This window comes from Anser anser, assembly GCF_964211835.1.
Source record: "Anser anser genome assembly, chromosome: 17".
Lineage (NCBI taxonomy): Eukaryota > Metazoa > Chordata > Aves > Anseriformes > Anatidae > Anser > Anser anser.
This window is the reverse complement of record NC_139738.1, coordinates 5,593,473-5,621,019: the sequence shown is the minus strand read 5'-3', so window position 1 is coordinate 5,621,019 and position 27,547 is coordinate 5,593,473. Positions and strand designations below refer to the sequence as shown.

Below are 27,547 nucleotides of genomic sequence, written 5' to 3'. Positions count from 1 at the left end.
CAAATGCTACATCCTGTAGAATCCAAAGGCACACTCCTGCTCACCTCTTTAAGACCACTGTGCTTGCTTGTTCCCATGCACGACACTAAGCTTTCATCTAGCAAAAAAAAAAAAGAGTAAAGGGAGCTCCTATAAGGTGTTTTTTGACCTTTAATCAGAACTCCAACAAAATCAGGGTCTAGAAGAGGAGATGTAATCTCACAACAAAAGGGAGTAAGTTTAAGTTTGTGGCTGTAGGGAAGTACGGTATCAGTCCTTTAAAGACGACTTTTCACTAGGTACCATCTCTTCTTGGTTGTCCTTTGGCTATCACACTTCTTGCCTGCAGCACTGTTTTTATGTGAGCAGAGCATTTGCTGCTTTCTTGATTGCAACGGACCAGCTCTTTGTTGTGACAGCCAGCTGTATCCTCCGCTCCTGAAATGAGCAGCTGCAGACAGGCCCCCACCATTCAGCGGTGTCCTTTGTCCTTGAGCTGGAATGCTGTTAGCTGGCGCCACCTTCCAAAGGCCTTAAATAGAGTGGACAAATCAAATACTCAGGTTACCCATGAGGGAATGCAGCCACCCTCACAGTACCCGTGAACACAGCTCTCCCTCTAGCACTGGCCATACCAACTGCCTCAGCATTCAAGGAGAGCCCTCCCCTGCGCCCCTTGTGTAGGTTTAGCCAACAAGGCAAGTGGAGAGTACAAATCAGTGGGACAATGCCCTCCATTTCAGTATTTGTTCATTTTGTTAAAGGAAGACTTAATCCTGCATGGCTCTTTGGGAAGCAGAGGAGGGAACTGGCTATTTGAGATCTTGGGCTTTGCCTGCTCACTTAAATTTATAGCTATTTGCCTGACCCTGGGTGCAAGTCACCACAGCCTTCCTGCAACAACGTGGAGCCTGTTTCTTCCCTGAGTGGACTCTTGAGAGGCAGGGGATTAGTGGATTAACATCTGATAACACTGGGGAAGGGGCACATGTCAGGGAAATTGACTGCTGGCACAAAGCTGCGACTAACAACCAAAGATGAACCCATATAAAGCTGGAAGCTATTTCCCTTTGTTAAGGACAAGCCCCATCTCTTGATGTATTCAACTCCTCCTTACAAAAGTGCTTTGTCTAGGGAGAGAGATACAGGGAACACCAGTTGTCCCTTTGGGGTGCTTGTTGGTCAGTCACAGAGCCTGTCACCTTCCACATTTTGGTTCCTTGGTAAAGACACAAACCCAGCCACAGAGTAAGAGGAAGCTGTTTCCCACACATCAAAATGCCATGAGTGTCTAGGATTTGGTTCACATTCCTCAAGCAACTGGCAGTTTGTGGCTAATTTTCTTTCTGACATGACCCTTTACAGGAGCAACAGAAGAAGCATGTGGGCCCAGACAATATCCCCACATTGTTTCACCTTCCAGGCAGGAATAAATAATAGCCCTCTTCAGAGAGGTTTGCAAAACTGCATTTGGTGTCCTGAGCTAAACCTTTTAACCCTTGAGACAGTGCAACTGTTAGGTGCCTTGTGTCAGAGGACTATGTCAGAACAGAAGCAGTCCTAAGTGCTTACCTGAGACAGTAAGCTCCTGGCTTCTACTTCCAAAAAGCTCTGCACCACACAGCTTTGTAAGTATCGTCGTCTCCATGCCCTCCAGGCTTTTTCTACCAGCCGCTGCTGGTCCTGCCAGGAAGAAAGGCAGTATACAGATTAGATGGACTCTGGCAGACAAACCACCTCACTTCCATCTAGTTCCACCTTGCTTCCAGTTGCTTTCCTGGTACTCTTTTGAATGACTTTGCATTGCTAACAAACAACCAACAGTGCTGGCTGCTAACAAAGCTCTGGCTGAATTACCATCTACTGCAAATATTGTGGCTAATTAAGTTACAGTACCCTGGGGCAAGGATGGTGCCCTTTTAAGAGACACCATGCAGCTCCTCAGTGACTGTGTGTGTGCTACACATGCGTCACGTCACCTTGTCCCAGGGGCAGGACAGAGCACATCATCTCACAGAGTTCGTGACCAGGAAGCCGGACAGACCATGGGGTCTGTTCCACAGGTGGCTGCGGCCTGAGCAGAACGGGAGACCACACGACATCCCTCAGTAGGCTGCAGGCTCCAGAGGGATGCTCAGGAACGCAGACTGCAATACTTGCTATGGACTTCTTGCACGGGCTGCAGACAATCTGTACAAATCCTGTCTCAGCCTCCTGTCCGTAAGACTGAGCAAAGCACAACTAAATAGCTGGGTATGCCAGTTTGCCATGCGTGCTTTTAAAGAGAAATCTGGTAAAAATAGCCACAGAAACAAAAAGGGATTTCTCATGCACACTACTGCGTGTTAAATGCCCAGGTCTCACCTCCTGGGACAAAGTGAGGCTACGAGCAAAGCAGGCTTGCCCAGTAACATCCATCATTGCCACCCTCAGAGCAGTACCAGACACTCACCAACACTTGTGCCAGCATCACCACCCTGCTGGCTTCTTTCCATTGATGCCATCCCTTTGCCAGACAGCGCAGCCTCCTGCCACGCTGGCACCGGCGCAGCATCGCTGTGCGATGCCACCACCTCAGATACTTCCTCCTATAGGCGAAGAAGAGAGGAAAACAAGCATTATCAGTCCAACAGGGTTCAGAGGCAAGTCTTCCTCTGGGGGCAGCACAAAGATGAAGCTCAGAGCTCTCCACTCTGCTTACCCAAGCCTCTTCTCATCCCGCTTCTCAGAGTCCACCTCTGCTTTGTTCTCCTGGATCCCGGCATGTGCAGGAGCAGGTCCTACCAAGCCATGTCTTTCTAGCAGCTGAGGGAGCAGCAGCCTTTCAGCTCTTCTTTGGTTTCTGTAGATCACCAGCCAACGGTGAACAGCACTGGGAAAGAGCCCAAAGGAGGAAGCTAGTGCTGAAGCCTTTTCTCTGCATCCTCTCCTTTCTAGCAAAGAAAAAAGAGATCACACAAGAGTTAACAGTGGAGCTAGACAGAGAGATCAGAGCTGTCATGAGCCATCAGTCCTTTGGCCACTAAAGCCAGAAGCAATTCACAGTCAAAATTTGAATGCCTTGAGAACCTACTTCACAGAGAAATCCCGTCATTTGGCTGGCAAACACTGCTGCCCTTCCTCCTCACTCACCCTCCCCCTATGGTCCCATGAAAGGAAGAGAAAAGGGAGCGTCTGCTTACTTAGGGACCAAGACAGAGACATCTTCCTGCTCTTCCTTGCACCTATCAGGGTACTGCATTGCCGTGAGCACTGGGAAAAGGCAGCTGTTTTTGTCCAGTAGTTGCAGGCCTGCAAACAGAATTAACACAGCTGCAGCCAAGACTAAACACGTGCACATACAACACAGACACACAGACTAGCTTTAGAGGTACATTTATGTTCATAACCCTGCAGGTAGTTTAATGTGCTAGACCCCAGGCTAGAAACAGTACAGATGAGATCCCATCAGGACTGACTCAGCCCTTCCAAATCAATCCAGCTCCTTGTGGTTTACTGGCTGTGAACCTTTTGAAATCGTATGCACCTCTGACAGCTCTGCCTGCTCTGCAGGGGCAGTGATTATCCCGTCTCATCTTTGAGCAGAGAGGAAGGAGTGCACTTGTCTCTCTGGTCAAAATGTCCCCGTTCTTTAATGCTGCGATCCAGATGGTGGCTGCAATCAGTACCAGATTATGAAGTTGTGTGCACAGTCTGTAAAGAATTTCAAGGCAGAGACTAAGCAGTCACCACAGGCACAAGTCCAAACAGGTTTTCTGATGAGCCCTGTCAATGCATCTCAGGGCCTAACAACCCCACCATAGGCTTCAGAAGAGAACAGGGAGTTCTTAATTGTCTCATAAGGCCCTTCCTCTCTTACCTGTTTCACAGCAGCCACAGACCCTAGGCGGAAGGCTTGCCGTCCCCTCGAGGCCAGTCGCCAACGGTGACAGGCTTTAGCCTGAGAGCGTCCCTGCCGCTGGTGGTTTCTCTCCTCTCTCAGCACCTGCTGTTTAGCTGTCAAGAATTTCACCCTCCACTCAGCAAAGCTTGCTACTAGGAGATGGTGCTCTCTGACTCTTTTGAAAAAAGAGAGGGCTTCGTGCTGCCTCAGTCTATAGGCAGTGACCTGGACCCAGATGTTTAGGCACCTGGAAAATAATACAAACGCAGAAGAGTGGCAGATACCCAAAGTCACATTTCTGATACAGCACTGAACAGACTATGGACCAAATTCTACCTTTTCAACCCACTGTGTAGTATCACACACACGTGATCAAAGCAAGCATAAGAGCATTCAACAAGAAAATGGGCTGTTCCTTGTTACTCCATCTGCAAGCGACATTTACGTATCTTTCTTTGTGTTATGTACCTTCCAGTGCCTTGTCCTTGGGAGCTATAAGCCCAGACTCCTTGACTACAATTGCTTTCTGCTAAAAAATTCCCCTCCTTTTACTTCAGTTTCCCAGAGCTGGTACTTCTAACTCCTTGAAGCCCAAGAGTATGACTGCTTCCTTCTGGCCATTTTAGCATTTCTGCTCTTCAAACGCCCCTTCAAACTGAACGCGATGTTATAACATTTTACCTTTGCTGACATAACAAATGCTTTTCCCAGGCTGCCCTGCCACTACACCTAGTGGATCCCTCAAAAAAAAAAAAGTCTGATCTTTCTCTGTGCCAGCAGCTGATCTTTAAGATAATGCTTTATAGACGAAAGCTTTTTCTTATGGGATGAGAATAAAACTGCCAAAACCTCCTTCAGCACAGATCACAGCAGACTCAGTTAAATCTGCTTGCTGTAAAACAAGGCTGGATTTGAGATAGCAGCTTGTTGCAAAGGTGCAGATTTTCATCTTTTTCTTGCCTGAAACAAAAGAAGGACCTGCCATACATGGGATATATGGCTAGAAAAAATAAATCTTTATGCAGACAATTTTATCCCCCCCTCAATTTTAAAAAGAAAAAAATTCTACAGAAGGAGTTACTATTAACATATCAACAGCACTGTAAATCCACACCTACAATAATTTCTCCTATATCTTTCTTGTACCCTGATACAAGAATGGCCCCTTGTGCAACCCCAGAAGCAAATCTGCTTTTAACTCCTGGCTTGTCCTTTTGGTTCCTCGTTCCACTTGGACCTTCATTATGCAAATTGCCCCACTGCACCAAAGGGCAGAGGTGTAAATATCTTCTGCCTGGCAGACTTCTCTGAAGATAATCTATTGCAGGTTATCCTAGCATGAAAAATGCACCCCTCAGAAGAGAGGGGGCTCAGCCTGTACCATGTCCAGGCTGACTGGTAAACTGATTTATTTACTGATGTCCAGGTGAGAAATTAGAAGCTCTCTCTCAAAGGAGAGCTCAGAAGGAAGATTAACGATGGAGACATACTCCACAGGAAGGAGCAACATTAAGGACTTCTCTGAAACACACTTCCTGCTAGGGTGCCCCCACACAGATTGATTTGCAGAAAAAAATGCAATTGGGTGGGGGTGAGCATAGAGCCTAGACACCACAGCCATTAAGGTTTTTACCTTTTTTTTTTGTAGTTGTTGCTTTTTTTGTTGTTTCTTTTTTTTAATTACAGAAGCTCCGCTCACGCACAAGCTAACAGTACTTTCAAACCCAACCTCTGGTCAGAATACACAGGATCCACTGCTGCATAAATTGCTTTTCACTCACAGATTCCCTTGGAAATGCTTCAAAGGCAGGAAACAAACCTGTGCAGGAGAAGACGCTCCCAGAATAAAGCAGCATTTTTCAGTTGCCTTGTTTGGCAATACCATGTCTGCAGGATCAACCTCTTCTTCTTGTGGTGGCTGTGCTGAACCCATTGTTGCTGCAGCTCTCTCATAGCACAATTCCCTGCGAGAAAACAAAGGAGCTTGCTGAGCTGAGTCCTACTTCTTTCCCCCACCCTCCATCACAGAGTCCAGACAAGAGCAGAAAATACACCTGCTACAAGTACTGAATTAGACCATACTAAGATTTCTTCTCTCTCTAGCAGCTGAAAAGACTATTCAGTTCACCTTTCCCCAAGTTGGTTTTTGTTCAGGAAGCAGTGTCAGACCTCCTTCATTTTTTATTTCCTCCTCCAAGCAAGGTATCACAGATCAACTCCACTCTCATCCGCAAGGCAGTTTAACATCAAAAATTGTGAGTGCTCCCTCCCCGGCACAGTGTAAGTATTTAACACATTTAAAGTACTTGGAATCCCTTGAGGGACAGGATCATGACTGTTAAGCAGTCCCTAAAGATACATCCTGCTCCCACTGAAGCAAAGCCTGACAGTTGGATCTGAAGAAACATGTTCAAGTTCACAGTGCAGCACAGGAACTGCATTTAACTCCCTAGCTGCTAAAATGCACTACTTGATCGTTCCTTTGGTAGTGCAGCTAAGTGAGATCTGCCCCTTCTCCAATCAGACTCCCAAGGATAATCAGCTCCCTAGCATAAAACAGGGCAACAAGGTGCTCCCTGGCCCCTGGACTAGTGTGCCATTCCAGATGAGCAGTGCAGAGTTACAGCCAGAAGCAGGCGTTTCTCCATCCCAGCCATTCCCAGTGTTCTCATACAGAGGCAAGTGCTGCTGTAGGATGGGGTAACTCACTTTGACAGTAGGAATGCCAACACCACAGAGCATCAGCAGTCATCTGCTGGATGTGACACCTGAATCTCTGGTCAGCTTCCACTTTCTGGACCAGTCTCTTCTTCCACAGGCTGAAAGCCGTCTGGCAGCAATGAACTTGATGTTTAAGGGCTGCTGCTGCTTTTTGTTTCTGGTTTTCCACAGCCCAGTGATGCCACCTGAGAAAGACTCTGAGAAAGACAGAAGTCACGGGAGTGTCTGTAGGAACAATTCAAATAGATTCAGAGATTACCAGACAAGGAAATACCTCTGCACGCAGGATTTCTCTGCTTGGTGCCAGGAGCTCTTCACATCCCTCTCAGAATTGCAGTCCTGTAATACAGAAAAGCAAAGAGATCCTGAACTCCTGCTTGGACACAGTCACTCCATGCAGCTCAGCCCATTCTTACTGCTGTGCCTTCTGTGAAAGCTGACACTTAATTCCCTGTTGCTAACCCCCTCACACCACACGTACATCCAAACATGAGGGCCTAACATCCATTTTAAATTCTAGATATATGGCCAACTTCCAATTCAACTAGAAAGTGGAAGGGAAGAGCTGCCCTGAGAAATGTCTCAATTCCCCAAACCTTCTGTCTGAACACAGGAGAAGAACAGTGATATCTTCCATCTGCTGATATTGAAACCCAAAGGCTCTTTGCTAATTCAGGCTACGCAAAAGAACAGTTGTATGTTTTTCAGCCTCACCTCTTTCCACGTAGAGTTACCGATGAGCAGCTGGACATTACTGTCTGGATTCTGCAGTGCCAGAGACTGGAACTGACCTCCCACAAACCAATTTTCTCTGTGAGACAAAAGCATCAGTCAGAACAGGGAGAGAAAGAAGGGAAGTATCTGGAAGGCTGCTGTGAGATGACATGAGTGACTAGCCAGAAGCAAGGAATTCTGCCAGACCAAACAAGGGACCACTTCCAACAGCATCTCCAGGAACCAGGCTCCAACTCACCTAGATCCACTACTCCGTGAAGGGAAGGAGGCCTGCGAGTACAACTCCCCATCGAGCTCAGCTGGCAGCTCTGCACGCTGGTGCAGTTGCAGGGAAGAACTGTAACATGGCACATGTGTCACGTCTTCAGCAGTCACAATGGAAGAGCAGCTCTGCTGGCTGCTGTCACTAAAACTGTATTCCTGTATGTATGGAGAGAAGAACATGCCATGAGATGTGTCCTCACAACGGAATCACTCAGCTAACAGTTCTAACCATATAATTTAATCCTCTTTTCAGCAATCCAGAATACTTCCAAAGGAACTGCAGGCTAGCAAGGGCAGCTCTGGAGTGCAAACATCCTTGATGGGAAAGTTATTTCTGTACTACTCTGGGAATGGTTAACCCCAAAACAACACAGCAAACCATCACTGAGGCAGTGCATATGCCCATTTCCAGTTTTCTCAGTGATAAGACTTCTTTTTTTAATCTCACCCTTTCCACATTGCAGCCACAAACAGGAACAAATACACAAGAGAACCACACTAGCTCAGCTGCTCCCTATATCACTAAATGATGAAGTAGGGAACATGCAGAGAGAAGTGACTTTACAATTTCTGATGACACAAACTCCAGGGCCCCACAGGCTGAGGGCTCTTCAGGCCTAAATACTACGCACAGTTTCTTAAAGACAGTCCCATGTTGAAGCAGAAATTTTGAAAAATTTCAACAATACAATACATCAGATCAGTCTGAATGTAGGGGCAGAGATGCCCTGTATCAAGACATCCTCACCTTTTCCAGCGAGCTTTGAGAAGTGAGAGTAGCTGGAGCGCTGCTGTGGAAGCCAGAAGATGTTGAGAGGTCCTCACAAAACAGCAAGGCAAGAGATTCTTCACAGACAGTCTCATGAGAGTGCTTAGGACTTGGTTCAATTGTCTTCAGCATGAGAAACTTTTGATGCCATACTTTCAGAGCTTTTCTGAGTCTATACTGCTCCAGAGCCTGAGTGAAAGAACTAAGACAGAAGATACTGAGACAGTAAAGTGAATGAAAAGAGATACCAGAGGGGAACACTAGTACAGACATGACAGATAGTACAAGGGGTTCTTCCAGAAGGACTGGAAGTCAAATGGATGCTACCAAAGAGGGCAGAGTTCCAGGAACTGGCTCTTCACCACTCACTCAGCTCTGTGGTGCTCATAAAGCCTCGCTTTCCACAGCAGATACACTCTCTGCAGTTTCACCTTCAGGCACACGTCATCAAGAGAGTAGCCTGTTTTCTCAGGAAACCATCTCCCTGCCGTCCACCGTGGCTGACTGTCATGTCTCTCTGTCACAGTCTCATCAGCTACTGAGCTTACAGCTGGTCCTGAACCAGTTACAGAGATTAACAAAAGACAACATTTGTCAGCAGGCATTGATAAGAAACAGTCCAGCTCAGCCCCCTAATAGCTTTCTTTCAAGGTTTAAGGCTTTCTCCAGGGTTTATGATACAGAGACCAATGTGCCTATAGCATCAGTGATACATCCAGAACAGCTAGCCCTCCATCCACTGCCCATTGTATTTGTTAACACCATCTGAGCTGCTGTTACCAGGCTATTTTCGTCCACTGTACAAGTGGAGGAGGAACGAGCCTAGGCACCTCCAAATCTTAAGGTTATGCACATGCCCAAAGGTGCTCACCATAATGTTGCCTCCGTCTCAGAAGGAAGAAGTTCACCATCACCTGCTTATTGCTTTCTCTGATCTGCAGCGTGTGAACCCACTGCTGAAAGTATTTCCTCAGTGATTCTACTCTGAGATGGGCCAGGTTGCATCTGTAAAATGCTTTCTGCTCAACAGTCTCCTTCCACACACTGAAGCACCTGAGAAGACCAAAGAAAAAAATGCTGAACCACTGATTTTCTTCAGGACTTTGGCTTCCAGGTCCCTTAAATCAAATTTCTGCTACCACTAAACTGATATAGTCTTCAACCAAAAGTCACTACTACACTTATTAACTCCTAAAACAAAAAGAATGCAATGGCTTTAAGATGGAACAATGCATCACTGTCTAGGTTGGCTCCATCATTCCTTGGAGTTTCAGAGTGAATACTTCCCACATTAAAAATACACCCAATCAACTTACCGGGAGACTAAACTTCTTTGGATACAAGTTGTCAGTTGTAAAATCTTTTTCATATCTAAGCATTGGGACCGCCACAACTGGAAAATGTTTCGTAGCCGCTTCTTTTCCAGCAGGGCACGTGCTTCCAGGAGCCTGGCTTCCTCTTTGCTCAGCAGCTCCTTCTGCAGGCGCCACAGTCTGAAAGCTGCTATGTTACAGGGCAGGAAGAGATTGACCGGAAGAAAAATAACTTAGAAGATCTTCAGACTAGTTAGTGTCACACAGCAAACATCTCCAAGCTGAAGATCACCTGTCTGAGGCATTTAAGGGAAACAGCTCACATTGCTGGAGCAACTGCATCTGCTGCAATTGGACTCATACAAGAAGCAAAGCAAAAGATGTACGGCAGGGCAGGTGAGCCACCCTGTACCGCCAGAGACTGGCCCAGCTATTTGCAGGATCGAGCTCTGAAAGAGTCAGGTCAAAGCAACAACTAAGCAGTAGCCAAGAAATACAGTAAAACAGTGACTTCCTTCAAGCTGTTCCAAGGCTACGGAACACATGCTTACCAGCCAGACGTCTCATGTCTCTGATTGCTTGAGTTCTCCAACAAAACTCATCTCCCTGCCTACGATGAAGCTGCGTCCAGAGTTCACTCTCCACCCTGAAAGTCATAAGCATGCTTTAACATCCTTCTGATCAAAAACGCTCACAGAACAGAATCCACAGCTTTACTTCTCATTAGATAGCTCTTTCTGTCTGGACTTGCTCTCCTGCTTTCAGAATCAGCAGGCAGAAGAAAAGGTCTTTTCTTTTGACCTATCCCCTGTCCTGCTAGAGACTTTGAGACTGGAATGAAGTGATGCTATTTACACCTGTATCCCATAAACAGATGGTAGCTGAACTCAAGAAACAGTATGGGAGTATTTCTGTCAGACAAATCAGACTGAAACACTAGTGCACAGAAGTTCCAGAAGTTCTGAAATAGGATTGTTTCATTCTTAAGAGCTTTAAGTTACTAATTGTTGCAACGTTATCCACAGCAATACATCCACAGACCTGGAAACAAGTTTTCCACAATCTGAGAAAAATTTTGCTGTGTCTATAAACCTCCACTTGTCTGAGATAACATAAGAGAATCCTCTCAGCTTACCTACAAGCCTGCTCAGCTTCCTTCAAGTATGCTGCTGTAAGCTGGTGCCGAGCTGAGGTTGTCATAGTTGCTAATCTTCCTAATCCAGACAAACCCACTGATGAACTTCGGGTATAAGAATATGGCGCAGGCTGTGGAGCTTGCTTCTTGCCCCTTTTTGCTACAGCTCCATTCCACTGAAGGAGAAACCACAGTTAGAACAAACTGCAGGCAGCATGTCAGCACTAGGGTCCACACCACTGAATTTCACACAGGTACTCCTTCCTCCTCCCTATCCAAATACAACTTCTGTCTTCTCTGACCTCAGAAAAGATTTCAGAGAACAGAAAATTCATGGCACTATTTCTACTGGCCCATTCTCACCTTGTGGAAGCTGGCAGCTAGCAGAGCCGAAGCATGTCTCTGCTGGGCTACCTCCAGCTGCATCCTCCTCAGGTGCACAGCCCACTGAAAGGCCCCAAGGCCCTTCTGAAGCAGTCGGCGCCTGTAAAGCTGTGTGGCTGCAGCCCTCTTCCAGAGGATGTGGTCCCTCCAGGCCTGGAAATACCTACTTACTATTTGTCTGTCACGTAACTGCTGGAAACTTTGAGAGGAAAAAGAAAAACAAACAGAGGTGATGTCCAGTTAACAGACATAAAAATTAAATGCAGCCAAGAGGTGGCAATCAGACTTCAGCCATCAAGCTGAAAACAAGTATTTCAAATCACTCTCTCTAAAAAGTGAAGAACCTGCAGCCTCACACCAAATTAAGGCGTCCATCTCACACACATCTTATCCACAGATCACAAATTTGAATCCCATCTCATGGATAAGCACAGTTCTTAATCTTCACTAACTCTGCAGTGAGCATGCTAGAATTTGCTGCACTGAAAAGTAACACATACAGTACCAATGCTTTTTCATTGCTACCAACAATGAAGGTTAAATTCAAAGGGGTAGAATTTAAAAGATACAGAAATTATTTTTTAAAGCACACTATTCTAGGCAGTAAACCTTTGAAAAGAAGTAGATGTAGCTCCAGATCTAATAACGGCAGAATGATGTAGGTTAAATACTAAAACCAGGATGTGGTTCCTCAGCCACTTTCCACCAGTTTTCCTCGCATTAACTACCAGAGCACACATACAAATTCAGTCTTTTACCTTTGCTCATGCACCTTCAAAGACCAGCAGCTGTTCTCTGACACCTGCAAACAGACAGAAAACAGTAACTCACATGATCATTTCACTACCCCACTGTTGAAGACTGTTTTCAGACGTTAACAGAACTGCAATTTCAGGACCCTGCAGCTACGCAGAGTAAAAACCAGCTTAATGCTTCCCATCTGCATGTAGATCCTGGAAATACAAACAGGTGTCTACATTCCCAAGATCAACCAAGTGAACAAGCTGGTGTTTAGGAAGATGCATGCAAGAGAAAGATGCACATGTTGGGATGGAGCTGGATCATCACAAAGGATATTCTGGCCATTCAGTGCCAGAAAACTATAGGACAAGCATCTCCAACACCATTGTGCTTCAACTCTGCACCTCTAGCAAAAAGCAGTATCTGTCAGCAGGGATGCTACACAGTGAGCACACCCTCACCTCTCTGCAGGCAATTTCCTGTGCCTGGTTCCCTTCTTCACAGCACTCTGGTTCTTGGACACTCTTCTCCCCCGAAGGATCTTCAGAGCAGTCAAGATTGGCATCAGCTTCCCAATTCCTCCAGCTGCTTTGGTAGGAGCATTTGTTTCTCCTTCCTTCTCTGCTCACGTTCCCACATTCTATGTCAGAATATTCACCAAAGCCTTTTTCAACCTGAATACTGGAAGGGCTGGACTGGCTGTTGCCCACCGCTGTCATTCTCCTGGCTGCTTGTGATGTGGAGTCACCAACCTCTTCTAACACTTTGCTGGACTCAACAGGAGGTTCACAATTGTTGACTTCTGCAGGTCTAATACTAAGCTGCTGTATTGGTCTAAACTCTTGATCTCCAGAAGGAGAAGCGACTCTTAAACACACTTCCCTTGGAGTCCCATACATGGCTACACCAACATTCATCTGAGCTCCCTCAAAACACGTTTCCACTGACACCTGCAGACCCTCAGGATACAGGCTGGCTGGAAGATCTTTTTTCCAAGGTATAGGACAAGCGAATGCCCCACCAGATGTCTCTTTAAAAGCCTTTTCAGAAGAATGAATTTTTGTATGAACATAAAGACCACCAGTTTCTTCTGGAGTTGACTTTGCCTGGGACTGGCATCTGAAGTGAGGGGAGCAGTTGTTGGAGGAATGTGCTTTTGTATCCATAAGCCTGCCAGAGCCCACCCCAGCAGACAGTCTTTCTGGCCAGATGTCACCTGAAAGTTTCGTTCTCCACATGCTGGAGTCAACACACCCACATCCATGAGAGACAGAGATAGGTTCAGCATGACTCAAGTCCCTTGCCACTGCATCAAGGCTCCAGCCTTTGGCAAATGGGATGCTCCATTTCAACCTTGCCTGAGCAGCACCATTTTTCACTCCAGCTAGCTGCTCTCCTGTGCTCAGGGTACTAGAAGCTGAATCATCAGGAGCAAAGCACAAACTGCCACTGCCTGGAGGAGAGCTGGGCTCCAAAGGAAGGGAGCCCCGTATTCCCATCAAAACAATTTTTTGCTTCAGTCTCCAGACTGAACAGTACAAGCCAGCAGAAATCCGTGACAACTGCAAGAGAGTCTGAAGGGACTCCAAATTAGGTAGACCGAGATCCCCCAAAGTCAGGGCTGAAATAGGACAAGCATTCACACTGTCACCTGAGCTCCTTGAAGAGGGACACAGTTCTAATTTGTGTCTAAGAGGGGAATCTACAGTATGAAGTGACAAATGTTTATTGACCAGTGAAGGGTTCCCAGGATCAGTATAAGATACAGGACGGAGCTGCTGTTTTTCTACTGGGTAGTCACCGTTCTTGTTCCTTCCTTCTGAACAGTGATGGTGAGCAGTAGGTGCGGAGCAGGTACCAACTGCCTTTGCTTTCTGATGGTGTTGCACTGACAAAGCAAGATGGGGAATCCTGTGAGCCACATGCTGAGAGCTGTGCTGCTGCAGCCTGAAGCAGAGATTATTCTGCTGCTGGAAGCGGGAACTGGAGAACTGACTGGTGGTGTCCTGGAAGAGCTGAGAAGGGCAGGAGAGATTAGTCTGTATCGGACTGGGCTCGCTCTGCCCAAGTGACAGAGGTGTGGTACAAACCCAGCCTTGTCCTGCTGCCTGGCTGGGAGTTACACCAAGTGCAGCAGCCTCAGGCCAGCGATGAGAAACGTCTACTTGACTTCTAACACCCAAATACAGATCAACATTCACATTCTTCTGAATGTTTCTTTGCTCTGAAGAAAAATAAGAAGAAATATAAACAAAGGAGCATGCATATTTCTCATCACATCTTCCACAGTTTGCCATAGGCTTTGGGTACTTTTGTTGTAAGTCTCTTGTCTCCACTTCACCAGCCTTTCATTGATCAGAAATCAAGTTCGGATCTCCTCCACACACATTTTCTCCAAGGCTGGTAGGAATAACAATGTCTGGACTTAAGGTACTGTTTAACTGCATAACAACTGGAAATTTGTTCACAAATCATGTTACAGCCCCACAAAGGTTCAAGGCTATGTAGAGACCAGTTTCTTCTTGTTCACACTACAGGATGAAACTCTCTCTAAACACAGAGAGAATCCGTAGCGTCCCCTAACTCAGAAGAATTAGGACATAGATGGGAGGCCTAATTTGCTATTAAGTCAGATGGTTATACATACAAGTCTCATGCAGAACACAGATCCTTAAGTTGCTGGTAATGGGTAAGTGCAATTCAGGGGGACTGTACTTTCATTCTCTCAAATTTTAAATACAATTTAGCAATCACTCTGTCATTCTAATCATTCTTTTCCATCTTTCATTTAAAAAATGAAAATGGCATTGTGAAAGAGACACACCTATGCCATCTTAAAAAAAGAGGCAATTTGAAAAGAAAGACAGATTCGCTTATAAAATAAATGCTCATCATCTTTTTCAAATGTACTCAAATAGCAGAAAGTCTCCTTTCAAATTGGATTCTGTTTCCAAAGCATCTGAGCCTGAGTCATCCCTGGTTGCAAACAGCATGCCCGTGCTCCTCACATACCACAGACCGGGGAGTACACTCAATTGCTGAAGTGACAGTAGATAGTCATGCAACGTTGCAATTATCCCTGGGAACTGCTGTTACTGCCTTTCATGTCAAACGTAGCATGAATGGAAAGATTCCATTATTTTTTCAAGACAAGCAGAAGTTGGCAACTACAGAACGAACAGACAAAGCACCGATGCCTTCTTTAGGGCACTTACCCTAATGTATAACATCAAAATGTAGCAGATTGGTGATCTGTAGAAGCTGTCCTTGCATCCCAGGAATATCCAGACAACTAGCAATGCATCACAAAGGAATACTATAAAAGATTTTGAATGGTGAAAGGACACGACAGCATCATGCTTATCAGTGCTGTTTTGCTCCATGAACACCTGAAACCTGGCACCAGACTTTTACTCCCAGGAGCCTAGACAACTATTTTCTTAATAACTAATGCATTTTTTTTTTCCAATTACTTTTCCAGTTCTTTCTGCCAGGTACCAGACCCAATACACTGTCATGATTATTTTAGTGGTTGTTCTTCACCTGACTCATTCCTAATTTCAGTCTCATTGAGACCTGAAAGAAATAGCATCCTTTAAAAAGCAGTTTGTTATCCTTTCCATAACTGCCAGTCAGGATTTTAACGTAGCCACTTTTAAGCAGTATTTAATCTCACTCAAGAGGCAAAAAGATCGTTATGAAGTGCTTTTCAAAATTTCCTCTAAGGCCAAAAGAGATACTCAAGGCAAGCTGTGTATTTTGCAAACTGCAAAAATCCACAACCTACAGATTTCACGTTGTTTTTAATGTTTCCAGCTAAAGCATTTAATGCATGCCTACTATTTACAGTTTACATTGTGCAGCAAACACTAATGCATTAAAACATGAAGTAAATCCAATTATGTAAACAAAAATTAAGCTGATCAGTGTACTTCTGGTGTTGTTATAAGCAAAAGTAAATAGCATAATTCATGAAGAGTAATTCAAGCTCTTTCAAGTGAATACCACTTTAGTGGTATGATATCAAGGACAAATACATAACAAACACGTAAGTACCACACAGACAATGATGATTTTCCTATTCTTGAAGATCACAGTCCAAGCTGGGACCAGTGGCTGGTCCCACATCACACCACGCATGCTTTAGAAACAAGACTATCGCCCCACTGCTCGCTCTTACAAACCAAACCATCATTTCTAATGCATGCTCAGCCTTGAGCCTCACGTTTTTACTTTAAGATTAAAAGACACGTACAAGTACTCTTCCCTGAAGCTGCCAGGGGGCAGTTACTGCTCCAGCAGCTGAGGAACGGCCTCACAGGAGTGCCCTTCCCATGCAGCCAGCCAGGAACCAGCATCCCAGGAGCTGCATCAGGGAGCAGGGACCCATCGCCCACCACCCGCGCCCGGGGGAGCTGCTCACAGGCCCGGAGCAGGCACAGGCCCCATCACTGGGGGCATCCCACCGGGGTCCACAGCAGTCTCCATGGGTGCTGACACAAACCTCTCCTCACAGGCACTTACTCACTCGGACAGCCGTCTCTGGACATGCCGCTCGGCCTCGCCAGGACCTCGGGGGCAGGACAGCCGCCTCTTTGTCCCTGCTCCTCAGGGCGCTGGGGCAAACCCGCTGCTTTGCCCCCCCCTTACCGCCCAAACCCCAGCAGTGAGCTCACTCCAGCTGGGCCACCGTAAGCAGCTTATCCCCTACGATTAGCAACGCCGCCTGTCCCCAGGGCTGCAGATGGAAAGCGGCTCTCGCCCATGGCTAATTAAAGCTGAGTCCTCACCACGACCCAGACGAGGTGGGGCAGGGGTGGTTCACCTGCAGCCTCTCCTGGGTGTAGCTGTGCCAGGTGCCCGCTCAGCGCCTCAGTGGAGGGGATGCGTCTTCCCCCTTGCCGCCCGCCAGGTACCCCATGCCCTGGCTCCTGTCAGCAGCACTGCAGGCGGGAAACGCCAACCCCCCAAAAAAAACACACACCAGGGCACATCAGCACTGGAGAATTAGCGAGAAAAACAAGAAAACAGAACAGAGCATCGCACCTGCTGCACGTCTGGCAGAGGAGACCCCACTGAGAGGAGCCCTGTGGTGAGGCCAGGCTGTGCGGCAACACGACGGGCTGGATGAGGCCCCACAAGCCCTCCGACATCAGGTATCGATCTGAGAACACGCTGGTGCTTATTTTAACCAACAACCGCCCTCTGCCTCAGAAGCCAGGAGAAGGGCATGGTTTTTACTGTCATGTCTCTGATTTAACACCCCAAATTGGCATCCCTGATTCACAGTAAGCATATTAATAATCCTGCCTTGTTTTTCCTCTTCTCAGCTCCCCAGATCTAAATTCTCCACAGGCATGCACACAGCAGGTCAGCTAGATGGGTACTGATAGATTTTTTTTTTTTTCCTTCCACTGGAGAATGGCTTGGAAAGGCCTCATTAGATGTAACCGTATGTTCATGCAAATACTCAAAAAGCTTTGCATTTAAAGCAGCCATTTTGTCTGTGGTCCACTGGTCTAGGGAAGGAAAAGCTGCTTACAGTCTGAGTGTTTAAGCACGTTATTCAGGGATCCATACTTTCACTGTACAATTTTGAAGAATTGAAAAGCAGTAGCTGAACATGCAGTCCTATAAAACCTAGAAAATTCTGCCTACCTATTCTTCATTCTTCCCCACCTGATAACAGAGTAGACCGATTCCTAGTCCAGTGCTTTGTTACATGGCAGCCTGCAAAGTGAATCCACAACACTCATCTCAGGAGACTAAACCAGACTATTGCAGTTTTATGGCATTTACCACACGCTCAGTCCTAGCCTAAGTGATGATGGTCCAGGTACAGCAGCAGTTCGTTGTAATGCTTGTGTAGTATAAGGAATGAAGCATCTGCTGATGTTTAAAGGAATGAAATGAGAGAAAAATGCTTGTTTTTAAGAATAGAAAAGGCATGTTTCTAGAGGATAAAGCAAAGTTAACAGGGCTTTTGGTCACTGAAGAGTCAACACAGCAGCAGGTCTTGAAAGAGAAATGCAATTGTCAAATAACAGATGTATGCTTTGAATGTGAACTTGCTTCAGAAAAAACACAGATCTTCCCAGCACTAGTATTTTCATTCTGCTAAGGCTGACAATCTTTTCTCCTAAAAAAACAAGTGTTCAACAGGTTTCTAAGTATTTTACCCTGAAAGTCACAGCAGGGCAGGTTTGCTGTGCATAAGATGAGTATTTATAGTTTGACACACTCCAGAGTTCGCTGCTGTGTAGAGCTACACAAACCCACCTCTTCCTTTTCTCAGTCCTTTTACTAGCCTACCTTCATCACCCACACACACATCCCCTTGCAGTACCCATCACGTGTCTGTGTAAAGCTTACACTAACGCCGTCGAAGCCCTGTAGATCTTGCCCCATAATGGCCCTCCCAGACTGCCTGGCTACAGTCCCAAATCCTTAGGAATACATACATTTTCAAATAAGACATAGGTGACCAGTGTAATTTTTCTAACACAAAATCTGTGTTCATTTTTATAGCTTTCTTAGAAAAATGTAACATTTCAAGTTCTGTTAAGACAGGCAACTGAAGGCAGGACATTTCAAGGCACAGAACATCTATAATCAACATTTAACAGGCATTTTAAGTATCCCAAAGGACATTCAACTTGTGTAAAAGCATCAGTGAATACTCTCTGGTCCAGCAAGAGCATTTGATACCAATGTATCAGCTGTATGCAAAACCACAGCTAGCACAGGGAGTTACGGTCATAAATCTTAATTAAAAAACATCAAAAACACCCCCCAGGAACTCCCAGATGTTTCCTGGAAATGTATCAGCATGAAAGCAGGCAGAACTGTGTTAAGAGCAGTCCGTAAGCCTTTTAAAGATAGTTTGTCCAGGAGTATTTGAGTGGTTCCCTTACTTACAGTAGAGAGGATGCCCAGTACAAAACCTGGAAGAACACAGTAGGTTCATCCACTTGCATATACAGGGGAGGGATATGGGGGAGAGAGGAAAGGAAAGTGTACAGGAATTACAAAGTCACAGTGCTTAACATGTTATTAGAGATCTTCTGGACTTTCTCCAGGAACACCTCTGCCTAACCTTCAGGGAGGTGAAAGAAAAGTATAATCACATCCTCTCCTATTTGCTCAGTAGCAGGTCTTGTGCCATCAGAACAGACATGGGAGTAGTGTAAGGCTGGACTGGGTGAGGGAGGTGTCCGTTCTGTTGCAGATGAGGACCTCAGTATGGATGCGGGGCTGCCTTGCTTGGGTCAGGCCACTGCGGAGAGGCATCCTGTTGATCAATTGGCTCATAGGTGCTGCGATCCTGGCCTGCACGGGTGAGACCTGAACAGAAAGGGAAGAGAACAAGCTTGAAAATAAATAAAAAGCACAAAAACTGAATCCTCTAGAAAAAAACAAAAGCTCAGGAGCATACCACACTGGCTACTCTACCAGCTCCCCAGTACATGTTCTGGGACCTTCAGTATACAGGCAGGAGGTAAGAAAACATCCTTCCAACAAAGGCAGAATAGCTGAGGTGTATTTGAACATGCCCCTTTGTTCCCCAAGAAGCGCTTTTAGCCATGGGGCTGTTTAGAAAGCAAAATTTGCAATAATACATAGCAGCATAGCAGGCTGCTGTAATAGCATATTTCAGCAAGATCAAGTTTATGAGATGAGTTTATGGAAAAATCAATAGATCTTGCAACAAACAGAAGCAGCAGGAACCATGGCCAGCTGACAGCATGGGCTTAAGAGCATGATTCATTTGTGAACCACTCTTCCAACAACCCAGCTATGTCTCAAGTGTGCCACACCATGGCACTACATTGGAATCCAGCAGTGCTCCCAGTTGCACTATGAACAATTTGTCCATGGTACAAGACCGGTACAAAAATCACCTTACTGTCCAGGGGATGAGCAGGGAAAGGACAGAAACCAAAAGTGTGCACAGACAGCTCTCTATAGGTCAGGCATCTGCCACGGCTAGAAAGCAACCTGAATCAAAGGTGGGTCCCAAACCATGAGAGGCTTGTTCTACGCAGCAAGAATGCTGCCAAGCTGAAAAAAAATCTGTTTCAAAAGAAAATGAGAAAGGACCAGAAAAAAAAACAACAGAGCACAGTTAAGTTCAAAAGGAAAATACCAGATATTAGGAAAACGAGGGAAAGTTTGTCAGCCACATTTAGCAGAAAACAGCACAGAGTTCATACTGAGTGTTGTTAGAAAGACAGTTCAGGAGAAGATATGAAACTGCAGAGTGACTGAATTCCAACCTGTGCCTAGGAAGAAACTCTTTGACAGTATGCCTGTGTTGGAGTACTGTGGTAAAAAGGGAGAATACTCCCAAGTTCCAAGCAAAGGGGGGGAAAATCAGTCACTCCATAATGATACCTATACTTCCCATGGGATACAGATGTCAAATCCCAGTTATAAGCAGTAAGCAGCTCATAAACAGGCACAAACACAGCCCATAGCAGAACACCACAGTTGTCACACAGGCCTTCTTACATGGCTGAGACAAATCTGCCTGGCATTTACACAAACAGCTGATGTAGAGGACATCCACATTCCACCATTAGAGAGATGCAAATAGCACATAACACCCTGAAACCACCATTTTCCTTCAGTGACATCTCCTTCCCTGGAGGCATTCACCTCTTTTCACAGGAAGCCTCATACTGCTTTGGTGCTAGCAAAGAAGGTGACAGCTTTCAAACACTGCAGTGTCAGTAACACCATCCTTTGTCCTGCACAGCCTTAGGAAGGAAAAAAAGCTAACTACGCCAAGCTGCTGGTTTTGCCAGGGTGAACTCCCATGCAGCAAACAATCCCTGGCAGCTGCCCCACTATGAACTAGCACCAGGCATGCTTGGCAAAGAAGCTGAGAACATCCAGCCACAGCCCTTCTCTCCGGCAAGGATGCCACATTATCATTAGCAACTACAACCAAGAGAAAAATGAGTGCCTCCAAGCAAAGTCGCATGAGGTAAACATCAGTCCCATTTACCAGGTGAGGAAACAGAAGTCCAAAGCATTCAGGATAGCTAGGAGATGAGACCCACATAAGCACAGAGATAGGAAATCCAGCTTCTTTCCTTCTCAGGCATAATCCAGCTATACAGGATGCTGCCTTTACTTTCCCCACAGAAAGAAAATAAAAGGTTGACAAAGAGGGAAGGACACCCAAAGACTTCCAAAAAGCCCACAAAAATGCAGGAGGTGGAAGAGAGGAAAAACCTGAGTTACACTGAATAAGAGTGACAACAGTTGTGTCAATACCATAATGGGCAAAATTGCTGTCAGACGAGGACTCCAGGTCTGCAAGGAAAGAGGAAGAATGCAAATTTAAGGACTAAGACATGGCAGGACCACAAAAGAGGAAAACAGACATGAGAAAGAGAAGGGCCATCCCCCTCCCTGGAAAGGGGGACAGAATCCAGCTGCACAAGGCTCAGGCTGAAGGGTACAGAGCAGAAAGCAGTCTTCTATAACACCAGAGGGTATGGCCCACATGGATGCGGAGGCAGAAGAAGCATCCTACCTATGTTGAAGGTGTACTCTCCTCCACGCTCCCGGTACATTTGGTACACAAAATAGCAGGACGCAGGTTTAAGGAGGAGGCTGAAGATCGCCATGCCTATACTGAACCGCTTCACATCAGTCAAATAATCATTTGAAGGGTAGAAGACACAGACATGAATGATGTCTGTGAGGACTGTGAGCAGCAGGCCAGTCAGGAACTGGAAGTAGAGAGGGAACAGGATGTCAGGTGAACAGGGGATTAACCACTAGGAGTAACAGTCAGTTACAGGGTCTGTTTGCTGGAAAATCTGCGTTCACACAATCATGTCTTCACCCCAGTATCACACATTTCTAACCCTTTACCTGGGGTTAGTGTCAACAGATTCCTAACTGTATGATCTCGTATGTCATGCATTTTCTTCACATCCATTATACACCTTCTCATGATATGTTCCAAGGCTGCTTATTTTTGCTTGCCCATCTCTTTAATGATCAGAGAAGGGATTTATAAAGCCCCTCTAACTCAAGCGTACTAAACACAGAGCCCTCTTCTGGCATTAAAAAAGTCACAACAGCTGGTAAAAAAATAAAAATCAGATATTCCTTACCCCTGAGAAGCAAAATAACAGATACTGAGTGCTTCTCACCACAGTTTATAGTGCTTAAGTAAAATCCAGGCTCTCTTGGGGGTGAAAAAGTGAGTTTGACTTGTTGACTGCTATATTGGGAACAGCTGAAGATCATCACTGATTCAAAGGAGCTGTTTCTGCCCTCCACCCTCTCCCTAAGCAGCTGGGTCAAGGCAAATACTCTCACACTCACCATCATGATGGCATCAAGGGAATCTCGCTGTACAACAGCCCAGATCCCCACTGCAAGGATACTGAAATTTCCCCAGGCATAGGAGGCTGGAAACAAGTAATTCATGCATCCCCTGCCAAACAAGACAAAAAAAACCAGCCCAAATTCACAATAAGCCTGCAACAGCGTTTGCATTTATCCCTCCCATATAAGCACTCGGGCTTAGGATCTTGAACAAGGCACAAATGGGGAGTGCTGATTCCCCAAGAACATCCCATACCTACTTTGAAGGAATACCCCGTTCTCACCCAGGCCAGGCAAGTTACTCACCACACTGTAAGCAGCCAGTGTACCAGAATGATGGCCTGTGGAAAAACAGAGAGGAAGACAGGTCAGCAAGTTGGGAACACTGGGGGAAGATTGATGTGAAATTACACTATCTTGTCACCAAGAGTGCCCTGGACCTATGAACCACTGCAGAAAGCTGGCTTCGCAACTGGGACAGTGAAGACAAAACCATTTTTCTCTGCTTCTCTTGCTGAGTATTTCCTGTGGTGCTACACTATAGTCATTCATTACTGTTGTCATCTCTGTTGACAGTTGATTCAGGCCGACTTAGTCTTTCCTAAATGCATTATTGATTTTGGAACTCCACAAGACTTTGCCTGCTTTCTGTACAATCTCATTCACACTGTGCTAGCAGTTTATACATGACCAGTTTGGCATCCACGATGTCCAGGGATAGTCAAGATCGAAGCTTCCAGCAATTTTGCTGTAGTCCTCTGTAAATCCTCCTTTTACCTCTTTCCAGCATGTTAAGAACAGTGGATTAACCTCGCTGCAATATTAACAGACCTGAAGGTATCTTCTAGGAGCCTAAGGAACTGATCCTGCCGCAGTACGCAGCTCTTTTCATCCCCAGTGAAGCCACCAGGGCCCAAGCTCTGACAATGCCCTAAGCAGCAATAAGATAATGCTATCAGAGATTCTGTACTTTTCAGGTGTCCGTAATGATCCTGATCTTTGTGCTGCTCAAGGCAACAAATCCAAAAAGAAAGCGTCTCCCTGTAAGAAGTCACGCAAGGATTCTCTTCACGAGCACTTGACATTTCTGTAACCAAGGAGATATACTCTACGCATTTATTAAAACAGCAAATGGGAGCAAAAATATACCACTTCACTCTTTTCTATACATATATCCACGTGTTCACTTGCTTTTGAACCTGCAGCCCAATTTCAACCATGTTTGACAATGGGACATTACTCTCCAATGTCTGCTCTCTAAGCAGGTATGGAAACAGTGATATGGAAGGCAGGGTCTGTTAGCAGCTTCACGGGGGAAAGGCTGAAGCCAGGACCCAACTCTATTACATATCAGAGGATCCACGGGAAGCAGGCATTCTCCCTTTTTCCCCTTCTGTGAGAAAGGCTCCAGTTGGCATTTACACTGACTTTGGTACAGAAGCAACAGAAAACATCAAAACCCCTCTGAAACATGCCTACCCCCCTCCATATATATATATACACATATATATAAACACACACAATTGGGAAATGAGTAAGTAGAGAAGAACTAAATTACTTGCTTGACATGGGAAAGCTGTATGCAGAGAGGGGCATTAAGACACTAAAAAAATAAATATTTAAGTTCTACCGACACCCTGCTACGTTTATTGGCTCAAAACCTCTACCCGTGCTCTAACTTCACACAGAACTAGTTGCTTAAGGCGGGTTAATAACCAATGAAGCTGTGACAAGTGAAGCAGAGCCAGGAAATCAACAGGAGTGATGCAGCTGCTGTGGCTTGTACTGTTCTGCTAAGATATCACAACGTAGATATCTGATAAGATAAAGCTCTCGCTTCACTGCGATACACCAGCATATCTGCTGGGCATTCACCCTGAGAAGCCCAGACTTTGTCATAACTTCAAACACTGCTTAAACAGATTTTTAATGATATATTTTTTTAATTGCTCACGAAAGCCTACAAAACACTTCGCCACCTCCCGCTACTTCCCCTCCTCCCGAATTGTACCACAGAGACCAGGCACAAACTGCTAATCAGTAAAATACAACATGTTCCTGGGTAAGAATGGAGACATGCAAATAGCATTTACTCAAGAGACTATCACAACATCAGGGAAATTCTTAATTAGGTAGTATTTAATTGCATGTTACATACCCGCAAGACCCCTCAAGGCTCACCAGTTAACGTAATTAATGCAGTTTTTTTTTTTTTAAAGCTGTCTAGATCAATATTGCAGTTATTAAGTTACGAAGCATGCTCAGTCACTAGCATAGAGTCACGTAAATGAGGGATGATAGCATGGGGGACTGCACGAAGGTAAACGTAACATTCCCTCCTAGCTATTAGTCTGAGTTACCTGACAGTTCTTCAGGGCAGTATGGAATTTGCTGATGGTCTTGGTTTGCTTTAACATAGAAAACATATCCTTAATGAAAGGGATTTAAGGCTACAGTCATCACAAAAGATTAGGTAATTTGCAGGCAGTCTCCTGATAAGACGGAAGAATTTATTTCCATCTGTTCAAGGAAATCTGTCCATACCTACGAAGGGCATACATTATTTCTTTAGAGAAAGAACTCCTAAGAGTTGAACTAACGTTGAGGGCAGTAAAATATGAGGGGTAGAAACTTGGTGCCTGTCTCTTCCGGGCAAGATGATGATCATGTGTTTCAAAGCATCCCATCAGGGCGAGCTGAGAGTAATAATGAGTAGTTAAGCAGCAAACAGGCTATCCAGAGAGCTTGTAATGGCTCTATCCTTGGAAGTTTTTACAAGTCAGCTGAATTTTGAGCTGACCAATTTGATCTACTTTTGAAGTTAGCTTTGCTTTGAGCAGGAGGTTGAACTAGGTGACATACAGAGGTCTCTCCTACTCAAAATCATTTTATAATTCTGTGACCTAGCACGTGAAAATGCCTGAAATGAAAACTTACATTTCCAGGCGCATGCATTGTAAGGCATTGTCCAAGCTTGATCAAACTTTGTATGTCAAGGTTTAGCACAGTTACTGCTATAATCGTAGGTGTCAAACATTCACTGACAAAATAAGCACTACTACTCGAGCTGAGCCAGTAGACGCTGTTCCATGGGTGTATTCCTCATTTGCAAGTAGCTTAGAGAGGGACCTCAAAGGTAAAACATTGCTGTGTTCTGGCACAAACACAACTCAGTCATGCAGTTTTCTTGGAGCTCTTTTCTTTCACGAGGCTCATCTTTTTAATCTCACAGAAACTGTAAGCAGTTAATGCCAATGAATAGCAGCAGCATGTTTTATTCCCAGTCTGTCTCCAAATAAGAGCCTTCCCCACCCTTGTGATGTGTTTCAGAGAAGCAGCCGTAACTCAGGCACAGTACAAAGATGCAGGTACAATTATTAACTCACTATGCTGCAGACCTTCAGCCCCAGAGCAGTACCAGCAGACTTGACAACAGTTACTTCTTAATGCTGAAAATAGTTTGTCCAGGTCAAGGTCACTCTTACCCAGGAAGAGATTAGGGAATGGTTCCCCAAAACCAGAGAACAGCAAGGTTTTAGTTATGTTGTCATGGTGACTCATTCATTCAGGAACTATGTCTGTTTTCTACTTCCCATGGTGGAATGTGCATTTCATTGGCAGATTTTTTTTTTAATTAGATGTAATTTTTCACTGCTTTAGCATGGGGGGGGAGGGGGGGGGGTAGTTAAAAACCAAAGCAGAACACAAGACCTTTTAATCTTCCAGTGCTCTGGGAATTGTACAGTAGTTGAAATTTGTCAGCGCCAAATATCAGCCACTTTCCAGAATGTGATGCAATCCACATGACAGGCCTTGAAAAATCCATTTGCTTATGCACCTCTAAAAAGGGAAGTCACTTCTCTCCGTGAGCTATTAAGAGGGGGAAACATGATTATATGAACTCTCAGCTTTCATTTAGCACATTCACATGAAAGCCTTCCTGTACAAAGCTGAATTCCTAACAGCAGCCGAGAGAATGCTGTCCTCCCCACCCGTGGGCAGCCTGCTCCAAGGCTCCCACCACTCACAGCTTTGTGAATCAATAGCAGCCAAAACCTGATGTGATCTGTGATGCTTTCATTCCTCAGGCAAAGTTTTAACCAAAGGCGGCTCCTGAAACCTGCCATACCAGACGAGATACACAAAATAGGGAAGCTGGGAAAAGGGACATGTGCGCCTGGAAGTCTCAGGGATCTGAAAACACAATAAAAGGAGGAAAAATAGAGGAAAGTTTCATCTGCCTGGTATCAGGGAAGGCTTCAATATCAAACAGCAATGTCAAAAGCAAACGAGTGATTTTAACCTCCTACAGCTTCTCTGCAAGGATGTGCTTCTTCCTAAAGTTAAAATTTAACGCAACCGTGAGAAGTCCCTGATTTCCCATTTCTGTCCACCAAATATCTAAGGAAATTTTAAGATTACTCCCATTCAAGCCCTCCCTGCCCAAAACCAGAAAAGCAACTTCTATTATCTACGTGCTGATAACCTCAAAACAAATGGGAGCACCTTCCCAAGGCGTTTTGCCTGACAAGCAAAAACTTTGCCTCCTCAGGCTCTTCGGTAGTGTTTATCCTAGATTAGTCCTGGTCAGCTGAGCTAGGAACCTCCAGGGACACAAGTTTTAGGGACACAGGCTAGCAGGCAGCTGCCCCAGCCCACTCCTCGGCCACTTCAGCAGCTGCCCTTAGCAGACAACTCGGAGTCATCGCCTGCCGGCCTGGGCGACCCAGAGCTTTCGCAGCGTTTACCCGCGTGATGAAGAAGGCTCAGAAATCCCCACTTTTCCTCCTCAAAGCCCTCCGCAACCCACCGGGCTCAAGGCTGGTGCTTTGCCAGAGGGCGGCCGGGCCGAGCGCCCGCTCCGCAGGCTCCCCCCGCTGGTTACCCCGGCGGGAGCCTCCTCAGTCCCGGCCTCGGCCTCCGCCTCCTGCTCCCTCCGGCCTCCTCCGCCCCGGGGAGCCCGGCAGCGGCTCTGCCCCGCTCCCCCGTACCTTGAGGCTGACGGCAGGCAGCTCCATGGCCACGGCCCGCCCGCCCCGAGACTCCCGGTGGCGGGGCCGCCTCCCTGTGGGGCCGGGCCCGGGGCCGCCCAGAGGAGGGCAGCGGGGCGGGAGCAGCCGGGACGCGGCCTCGCCTCAGCCCCCGGGGCCGCCCCGTACCCGCCCGGCCGGCCCCTCCGCCCCTGTGGCCCCTCCGCTACGGGGAAAGCCTTGGCTCTGGAGCTCCTTTGTAGGGTCTGGAGGGAGGTGGAGGCCTGGGCCCTGCCCCGCACC

At 46.1% G+C, this 27,547-nt stretch overlaps 2 protein-coding genes across 9 annotated transcripts; both read right to left on the bottom strand.

Annotated features, from left to right (window-relative positions):
- Nucleotides 1-132: 132 nt before the first annotated feature.
- Nucleotides 133-18,271, bottom strand: LOC310883185 (uncharacterized protein C1orf167 homolog). 3 transcript variants are annotated; one of them, XM_083803138.1, is made up of 21 exons: nucleotides 16,449-18,271; nucleotides 12,386-13,939; nucleotides 11,942-11,985; nucleotides 11,163-11,382; nucleotides 10,800-10,975; nucleotides 10,216-10,310; nucleotides 9,668-9,854; nucleotides 9,223-9,404; nucleotides 8,721-8,907; nucleotides 8,331-8,553; nucleotides 7,557-7,738; nucleotides 7,298-7,394; nucleotides 6,858-6,922; nucleotides 6,572-6,780; nucleotides 5,682-5,826; nucleotides 3,839-4,109; nucleotides 3,162-3,270; nucleotides 2,681-2,912; nucleotides 2,432-2,567; nucleotides 1,552-1,662; nucleotides 133-511 (listed from the first exon to the last, which is right to left on the bottom strand). In XM_083803138.1, exons 2-21 carry the CDS (start codon nucleotides 13,421-13,423, stop codon nucleotides 452-454), a joined length of 3,969 nt encoding a protein of 1,322 aa, XP_083659264.1. In that variant the 5' UTR covers nucleotides 13,424-13,939; nucleotides 16,449-18,271; the 3' UTR covers nucleotides 133-451. The 3 variants fall into 3 exon arrangements, with proteins under 3 accessions (XP_083659264.1, XP_083659262.1, XP_083659263.1); XM_083803136.1 differs by having other exon boundaries at nucleotides 12,386-18,271; XM_083803137.1 differs by having other exon boundaries at nucleotides 9,668-9,851; nucleotides 12,386-18,271.
- Nucleotides 18,272-18,417: 146 nt separating this feature from the next.
- Nucleotides 18,418-27,458, bottom strand: AGTRAP (angiotensin II receptor associated protein). 6 transcript variants are annotated; one of them, XM_083803171.1, is made up of 8 exons: nucleotides 27,266-27,458; nucleotides 26,303-26,468; nucleotides 24,635-24,682; nucleotides 22,581-22,615; nucleotides 22,272-22,383; nucleotides 21,469-21,667; nucleotides 21,207-21,245; nucleotides 18,418-19,268 (listed from the first exon to the last, which is right to left on the bottom strand). In XM_083803171.1, the coding sequence occupies exons 2-8, from the start codon at nucleotides 26,399-26,401 to the stop codon at nucleotides 19,162-19,164; spliced, it is 639 nt and encodes a 212-aa protein (XP_083659297.1). In that variant the 5' UTR covers nucleotides 26,402-26,468; nucleotides 27,266-27,458; the 3' UTR covers nucleotides 18,418-19,161. The 6 variants fall into 6 exon arrangements, with proteins under 6 accessions (XP_083659297.1, XP_083659299.1, XP_083659301.1 ...); XM_083803173.1 differs by lacking the exons at nucleotides 24,635-24,682; nucleotides 26,303-26,468 and having other exon boundaries at nucleotides 27,266-27,454; XM_083803172.1 differs by lacking the exons at nucleotides 18,418-19,268; nucleotides 24,635-24,682; nucleotides 26,303-26,468 and adding an exon at nucleotides 20,137-20,683 and having other exon boundaries at nucleotides 21,165-21,245; nucleotides 27,266-27,454.
- Between the last annotated feature and the right edge of the window lie 89 nt (nucleotides 27,459-27,547).